The sequence below is a fragment of the Oncorhynchus masou genome, chromosome 2 (genome assembly GCF_036934945.1).
Source record: "Oncorhynchus masou masou isolate Uvic2021 chromosome 2, UVic_Omas_1.1, whole genome shotgun sequence".
Taxonomy (NCBI): domain Eukaryota; kingdom Metazoa; phylum Chordata; class Actinopteri; order Salmoniformes; family Salmonidae; genus Oncorhynchus; species Oncorhynchus masou.
Window position 1 is genome coordinate 35,175,619 of NC_088213.1, and position 9,124 is coordinate 35,184,742.

At 42.2% G+C, this 9,124-nt stretch overlaps 1 protein-coding gene across 1 annotated transcript; it reads right to left on the bottom strand.

The window, feature by feature from the left end:
* Nucleotides 1-4,474: 4,474 nt before the first annotated feature.
* LOC135503973 (ribonuclease P protein subunit p25-like) lies at nucleotides 4,475-6,946 on the bottom strand. The gene has a single exon (XM_064922190.1). It carries the CDS (start codon nucleotides 6,234-6,236, stop codon nucleotides 5,379-5,381), a length of 858 nt encoding a protein of 285 aa, XP_064778262.1. The 5' UTR covers nucleotides 6,237-6,946; the 3' UTR covers nucleotides 4,475-5,378.
* Between the last annotated feature and the right edge of the window lie 2,178 nt (nucleotides 6,947-9,124).

Sequence of the window (9,124 nt, forward strand, 5' to 3'; positions counted from 1 at the left end):
TGGGGCCGTGCATTATCATGCTGAAACAGTCAGCATGCCAATTGCACACTCCCTAAAAACTTGAGACATCTGTGGCATTGTGTTGTGTGACCAAACTGCACCTTTTAAAGTGGCGTTTTATTTTCCCCAGCACAAGGTATACCTGTGCAATGATCATGCTGTTTAATCAGCTTCTTGATATTCCACACCTGTCAGGTGGATGGGTTATCTTGTCAAAGGATAAATGCTCACTAACAGGGATGTAAACTAACAGGGATGCTCACTAACAGGGATGTAAACAACTGTGTGCACAACATTTGAGAGAAATAAGCTTTTTGTGCATATGGAACATTTCTGGGATCTTTTATTTCAGCTCATGAAACATGGGACACTTTACATGTTGCGTTTATACTTTGGTTCAGTGTAATTGTAGGCCTATATGTTTTAGGAGAATACCACTTGACGTGTTCCATACAAAAAGCTGTGGTACTTCATAGAAAACCAATGTCATTGGGGAAATAGTCTTCCAGCTTGTGTATTCTTGTCCACCACACACTCATATGGTACCTTGTTGTCTCATCTGATATGCTATTTCTCACCAGCCACATGTGATTTGGCTCTAGGGTAATGCTTTTGTCACAGTTTTTTATCTGTCCTCTCACTCAGGTATACACTATCCAGTTCTCCCTAATTACCCTCTCTGGATTTTACACTTGGCCCAGAATTTGTCATGCTTGATAACGGATTGAGCAGGTCGATAGGAGATTTACTTATAGAGCCTCTATCTATGTGACCAGCATCACTGACTGGCCGTCCCTCAGGCACCTCACTGAAAGCTGTTAACTGTATGATAACAGCGACCTGATGTGATAACCTTCTCCAGTCTTGAGGACACACGGTTTGTTCCATTTGGGCTTTATTGCAGTCGCAGCATTTCTTTATTCAACCTTGGGTTCTCTGCTTTGCTCAGATTGATTTAATGGGTTTGAGAAGGAGGTTAATGGCTGTGTCCGCTCTAGACAGTGAAACGCAGGCAGACATTTGCTACAAAAGCACTGTTTGGTATTTCATGAAAGATGTCATCTCAGCCAAAATATTAGGAGTGCATGGGATCACACTTCTTGACAAATTGCACTATGATCGGAATTGTTCAAATTTATTTCCAGAGCTCTAAAGCCATTTCGATAAATGGATTGTAATTAGGCCAATTGTTGTCCTTGCAGATTTTCATTATGATGAAGAGAAAGGACACTTAATTCCATTTGTAAAAGGTTATCATACTCAGCAGGCATGGCTGATTTAGAACTAATACCTCTGGGGAAGTGTGATCTTGGTTTGGGACAGTATCTTATCGTTTTTGATAAAGGAAAACCTTCTTACACTTATCAGTATTTTAACGAGTTGTCCAAAACGGATTGAGCAAGGACTCCTTGACTTGCAGATGTACAATATCCCTTAAGATATAGGGAAGGGGAAGTTACTCTGAAAATATAGTTTACCAAGCTACCAATTACTTCACACTAGAAGAAGTTTAGCCACACTAAAGCTACCCTTAAGAAACAGAGTTTACCTAACTGAAGGGTCATTTCAGCAATCCATGACACCCATCATATCAGATTGTTCTGAAATCATTTATGTAGGTCGAAACAGATAAGATGATCATTCCTGAAACATTATTTTGTTGAAATAAAGATAATTGATTGCGCCCAAATTGGCCATTTTAAGTTGTAGGATGTATATATTCTTCAATAAATATAGTACCTAATATCCGACTTGGACCATAATTCTACCTAACAATGATTAGACATGAGGAATCCAATAAAACCATCAAAAGCCACCCACGGACCCACACATCCCAACTCAACAACCAGTATACAATATCAGTTCTCTTTCTGATAGGTAGTATGGAGCTGCTGCTTGGAGTATTGCTTCTTCATCCTTATTAATGTATTCCATGTGAATCTGGTGATGGTCTTTTCCCCCTGTTAATAAGAGAAATTAGCCATTGAAGTCCCTTGCATTATTTACCGTAAATTAGGGTGAAAGTACCACGTTTTGCCCACTAGATGCCACTGTTCCTGCTACTGTCACCACACCCTTTAATCCATTTTGCTTGTCTCTTGTATTTATTAAATAGATCACAATTTTCTTTGGAACTTTGGGTAGAAAACCAATAACTTTTGCTCATGATGAAAATTAATTGTCAATCGTGTTTCTTGTGCTCTTTAAAGCTGGAATGACTCTAAAGTTACTTTAAAAAACATCCAATCTACTTCATGATAAATTATCATGACTAAATCTGAAATGTCATATACTGCAAATTGCAATAACATATCACTCTGGAGTCAGATTTAAAGGAAAATACTTCTCAAAAACAAACTTTTGGTATTTGTTTCATTAGCCCACTGTTGATACAGCCCCAAAATGTTTAGCAAAATGTTTCCTTAAACAGAATGTGTAATTTAGCCTATTCAACACAAAAACTGTCTCAAGTTAGAATTAGGCAAGTCTGATGCTGTGAAAGAAAGGAAATTCTTGCCTACTTCACCAATATGTTCTTTGTGTGTCGTTTCAGTTAGCCACACATCTAAAAAGTAATTAATTACTGAAAACACTACCAAGATTTTAATTGAGTTCAACTAACAAATGTAATTAAATTACAAATTAAATTACCCCCCAGGGGTACCTGCAATGCAGTCGGGGGTACGCCAAATAAAAATGTGATTAATTTATTGATAAAAAAAAAAAAAAATCTTCACATTTTAAAACAGTCCATTTAGATTTTCGAACGGGTCTATACATTTGGGTGAGGTTTTTTTCTCGCCTGAGTAGCCTTGTTTCACTGCCAAAAATGAAATTAAATCATCTAGTGTTCAGCAAAATAACAACACAATGTCAAATACAGGTAGCCTAGTCAAATAATTAACATCCAATCACGTTAACCGTTACTCTCTCGCAGGAATTCCACCGTATGTAGCCAAACGTAGCTGCTGCTCATTCCGTTTGCTCTAAAATGGATAAATAGTGCAGAAACCTTACTTATTTTAAACATGTCCATAGACACACATACCAGCTCTACTGGTAGCCCTGCTACTACCAGCAGTACTACAACTGCACCTGTCGACGGCACAAGTTGTTCTGCTTCCACGAGCACATCCAATGCTAGCATCAGTAATTCTACATTTGTTGTTAGACCAGCTAGCATGGACACTGACAGTTGTGTATCCAATGCAGCTAAAGAGCTACTGCCCCCTTACCCGGGAAAGCAAAGTATTGACACATTTGTTTGAATTGAGAGACGAGCTTAAAGTTGTCTTTACTGAGCATCATTTTCACTTGTCTGACCACTTGTATGATGACGGGTTGCTCACATGACTGGCCTATCTGGGTGATGTATTTTCTCGCCTGAATGATCTGAATCTAGGATTACAGGGACTCTTTCCCAATACAGATGACACAAACAACTGGATTCGTTATCCCTTTCATGCCCTGCCTCCAGTCCACTTACAGATATCTGAACAAGAGAGCCTCATTGAAATTGCAACAAGCGGTTCTGTGAGAATTTAAGTTAATCAGAAGCCACTGCCAGATTTCTGGATTGGGCTGCGCTCAGAGTATCCTGCCTTGACAAATCGCGCTGTTAAGACACTGATGCCCTTTGCAACCATGTACCTTTGTGAGAGTGGATTCTTGGCCGTCACAAGCATGACAACTAAATACAGACACAGACTGTGTGGAAAATGATTTAAGACTCAGACTTTCCAATACAACCCAACATTGCAGAGTTATGTACATCCTTTCAAGCACACTCTTCTAATTAACCTGTGGTTAATGTGTTATTCACAATTTTTGATGAACAAATAAAGTTTTTTATGTAAGATGGCTAAATAAAGAGCAAAATTATTGATTATTATTATATTATTATTTGTGCCCTGGTCCTGGTCCTACAAAAACTCACACTCATTATGTTTAATAAATGTATTGTATAGTGTGTGTGTGGCAGGCTTACATTGATGGCAAAAAACAACAACATTTGAGTGTGTGCTGACCCTGGTGATAGAGGGGATACGCAGCTGAAGGTTGAATGTTTGAAACTGGACCGGACTAAAAAAAGTTTGGGAACCACTGCTCTACCTGAACCCGAGCACTGTAGTAAAGGTATGGACTTGAGTCTGCTGCTATGGTTTCATATTCTGGAGGGACACTGACTGTGTGAATTTATATCAACCTTAGTTTTGATCCTTTTCTCTAGTGTGCTGCAATGTAGTGTTGTAATCTTAATGATAATCTGTCCCTGCATTTCAGCCCCCAGCATCTGTCAGGCTGCTTGGTTCTGGAGCTGCGTCTTATCAGGGGCCATGTCATTAAATCAGTCTCTTAGACAAATTTCACTCCCGTTACTCTTATCAACACATCAGCATGCTGTGATTTCCTTTTCAATCAGGACTTTGTACAGTACTATAGGCAAGTCTGAGGGATAAAAATACACAAAAAGGCTTTTCCTGCATATAGTTTATTTGAATGTTTGGATATTTGAAAACATGATACATTTGTCATATTATGGATAGTTTAGAAATGAATGCGCTTAATGTATATTCTCCCCCCATTTGACGGTGCCATAAGTATTTGGACAAATTCACTCATAGTGTAATAATAGTCTACATTTTATACACTTTAAGTGCCTTCAAATGGGGGACTAGATACATAAAGTACTTTAATTTCTAAACAGGTAAACAGATATGCATGAAAATACCCTCAAATCAAAGGTGACATTCTCTACTGTCGCATTTTGGATTTGATCTCAAATCCAAAATGCTGGCTTATAGAGCCAAATTAAACATTTTAGCTTCCCTGTCCAAATAAATACATAGGGGAGTGTAGATATTCTGTGTATTCATTACAATAATGTGGACCTACCTTGTGCATTTGAACAGATTTGCAGATGTAGGACATAATTAGGAAAACAGAACTACAATGTTCAAAAGGTATTGTCAGTCTACTGAAAGCAGAAATCTGGGATCTTAGGTGATTGGTCGCTCTGTGTTGTATTGATGTTTTAAAATGTGATAAGTGTGCTGTCATGTCTAAGCTCTTACAGTGTGACTTACAGTGTGACATACAGTGTGATGATATTAAGTATCTCTGGGCACAAATGCCAACGATTGATTGTGCTGAGAAATGGGTTCAATAAATGCTGTATCGACAGAGACAAGCTTTCAGGTCCTATTTTGACTGACCTCTGGAGGATGGGGTGGGCAGGGTGCTCAGTTCTCCTCAGAAATCACGGTTCTGTCTGAGTGAATGTTCTGATTGTTTCAGCACTGTGCTTCAGTGGAGGGCAGTGCAGAATGAACTCCTCTGATCCTTCCCACTCAACTGTTTGATACCAGTTCAGTCAGTCAGTTAGCCAGGGGGGTGGACAGAGCCAGAGTCCCCTCATCCAGACCCAGACACACTCTCTTAGATTCAGGTAAACTGCTGTATGGGGACAGACCAAGAGGTCTCTTGCTGGCTGTCTGTGGGGCATCCACACTGTCTCTGTCCTCCCAGAGAGCACTGAGAGTCTCAGGGGGCTGGTAGCCGGGCTCCTGGGGGTCCAGGGGGTCTTTGGACAAAAGGATGCTGATGGAGGGGACGGTCCTGTGAACGGTCATCTCCGATGCCCCCCCTTCGTGGCTCTCCCACACCTCCCTCACACCCTTGTAGCGCAGCTTGGTCAGCTGGTGCAGAGACCCCACTTTTCTCTTCATGATCTCAGCGCATGTGATGGTCTTGGTGACGGCACGACCCGACCCAGAGAAAACAACCTGCCTCAGGCCACTGCCTCCACTAAACCCAACACCACTGACATCCCCCTGCATGCGAGCCATGGCAAAACCCATGAGGTTACGGATCTTACTGCCCTCCTTGACACGCATCTCCAGCACTCCTGAGGCCAATCCTGGGAAGGGGCACGGGCTGGCCTCCTCTGTGCGACACACCTTCTTGAACCCACCCTGGCCCGGTTTGAGTGCGGCGGGAGGTGGAGGTAGAGGTGTAGGCACTGGGGTGGGCTGTGTGTTGGAAACACTGTTGACAGTGGAGGAGGGCTGCCCACTGTAAGGCTGAACCTGATATACTGGGCACCTAGCTGGGGTCACACCGGTTGCCATTGGGACCTGTGTATTCCCTCCAGGTCCGGTGCATGGTCTGACAGAGTCCCTGACCTGATACTGTCTTTGAATGCTGGCCACTCCAACTCCACAGCCAAAATACATCTCTTCACTCCTGTATCTTCTCCAATCATAAAAGTCCAGTCAGAGACCCTTACTCATATGGGATCCAGCACAGCATTGTTTTCTTATTCTTGTTAGAGGTTTTTTCTGTAGACGTCTGCGAAAGTTACAAGGCTTCAGACAGGAATATTATCCGGCTCGCAGAAAGTGCTTTCAATAGAGTCTTTCATGCTGCTTTACAAGACAGCTGAAAAAATAAGATAAACGCTGGGTGGTGAATTGAGAATACAAATGGGGCAATTCAAGATGTAAAAAAATAAAAATACTTGAAAATGCATAAATTCTCAGCTGAAGTGTCCTTTCTCTTGTTTTCTCTCGATGAGCCTTTAACCTTGTAACCTGGAGACTTTGATGCTTCAGTCTAACTTTTCAAGAGAAAATGGTTACTTTCGACAACACACTCAATACACCTCTCACTTAGGGTTCAGATCCAGCATTTATCAGTTGGATTCATATCATTCATATCATCTCACTTTCTGGGACGTCTAGTTGATTAGCATCTCTTCTCCTTTTGTGGACCTCTTGGCCAAGGTGCTCTGGGGGTGCTGTCCCCTGCAGGGCTGGGCCAGGGGTGGCTGTAGGCTGGAACACTGGGCGTCCTGCCTGGAACTCTGTGTCTCTGTCTCCAGTTATGCTCTAGAAAGTGTGCCCTCTGTTTCCCCACAAAGAGACGTAAGGCACAGAAGCTGCCTCACAAATGCTCGCAGGAGGAGTGTCTACTCTGTGTGGTTGGGGTGGGGGAGCATTAGGAAAAGGGGGGGACAGCCCTCTTAAAGGCACAGACCTTTCAAATATCAGATGAACACTTTCCCTCCACAATAGAAACCTGCCATGGAGGGGAGGGGGGTTATGTCCCTTTTAAGAGCCGTAGCGAGCACAGATCCCGGGCAACTTTGTCAATCTCTTTAGAGGACGTTCCAGTGCATGTGTTCAATGTACATGACTGATTAAACCTGATTTCTGAAATGGAGACTCAGTGAAGCTTTAAAAATGCATTTTCGGCTGTGAAACAATGAATTACATTAGCAAGGTTATAATTGAAAACATCATTCAAAGAGCCAGTTAAAGTCAGCGGCATTATATTGCACGGTACTTAAGCCTTTATCCTATTAGATGTTTTTGTCCATTATTATTTACATAATGTGGTGTTAATGGCTTCATTGTTCAAGCAATCATGAGTCCACTGAGGTGCATGTCTCTCATGGATGAGTTGTTATGTTGTTACCAGGTTGGAAACAACCTCATGATGATCAAGGACATGTGGATCACAGAAGCATAGAGCCATTACTTCTATTACCAAAGTATTGTTGTGATGGGGCAAGGGTAGGTCTGTACATTAGTGTGCTGGAGGCACCTCCAGGTGAGATGGTGTCGTAGTGGTGACAGGTGGGCTAATAAGCAGACTAATGGGCCCTCCATCACCAGAGGAGGGCGCTGTCACACTCTCCTGTCCCGGCCCAGACAGCTGCAGCGTCTCTGAGCCCAGCCTCCTGGAAGACAGGTGGATTTGTTTTGGCCTGTGACTGACAGATGGGAAAATTGGTAAAGACAGCCCACTGAGGCTGAACCTATGAGGCTAGGAGAGAGGCACAGAACTCCTAACTGTTCTCCAATCACTCCTCTGAGGGCACACACTAGGAATAAGAACCACGCTATATCTGGGACTAGTCCATGAAGGTAATTCACATTGGTGTGGATATTATTTTGGATCCCCAAAGGAAAATCAAAGAAAATAAGGAGGTTTGCTGTTTTCACATGCCATGGTGTTATTTAAATCCGTATTAAATGTTGTAAGTCGCTCTGGATAAGAGCGTCTGCTAAATGACTTAAATGTAAATGTAATGTATTCGAGTCCAAGTTTCTATGATTGAGAAGCAACATTTCTTCACCAATGAAAACTGAGAACACATTTGCCAATTTCTTTTATTTGTGCACAATTATGTTTATTTTCTCACCAACCACTTTATTATAGCCAATGTGTGCGTATCTCAAATGCATGGGACTGGAGATCTATTCATCTTCCGAACCCATTCTACCCACTGCTGGAGACATAGCAGCAAACGTCTCTGTTTTCTTTCTACTAGGATATAAAGAAGGAGGAGGGAGTTGGGGGACCAAACCAAAGTGATCATTCTGCTGTTTGGGAGAAATTACCCTCATCATTCATAAGGAGATGCACAGCTGCCTAAGGAGATCTGGTGATGTTACTGCATAATAAACTAAGAGAGAGAGAGAGAGAGGAAGAGGTAGAGAGAAAAGGGCTGATTTAAGTGCACAGAGGTTAAACTACATGATAAAAAGCTGCCAGTAATCACTCCCACTTCACAACCTGTTTTTAGCACATTTCACTGTGCATTTGAAAAATAATGATCTATCCTCTATTTTGTAAATAACTACATGAAAACATGGTACATTTCCATCAGACTGTACTTGTACCTTTTCGAGAGAGGGGAGCTTTTAGAATGGTGGTGGTGTTTAATGACAGAGAGAGCAGTAGCAGCTCACGCTTGGTCACTCACCCTCTCACACCTCCTCCACGGCTGCCCTCTGCTCCCACACCTCTCCAAACACTCACACCTTTATCTGTTCTCCTGACACCTCTGCTCTGACTGCAGGCAGGCAGGCAGGCACTCTATCTCTCCCAAATACTGTTCTCTTTACTCCACCTATAGTTTCTTCTTCTCTCCTGCACGTATACCAGCATTTATTCACGCACAAAAACAATGTATTCTTAAAGACTGTGACAAATAGCAGTTGTTCTGTCTAGCTCCTCTCTGCTTACCTTGGATGGCATAGCTGCTGGTGTTAGGAATTGTAACACGGACTCTGTTGTTTTGTTTCTGTACTGCAGAGTAGTTGGAGAGGGGCTT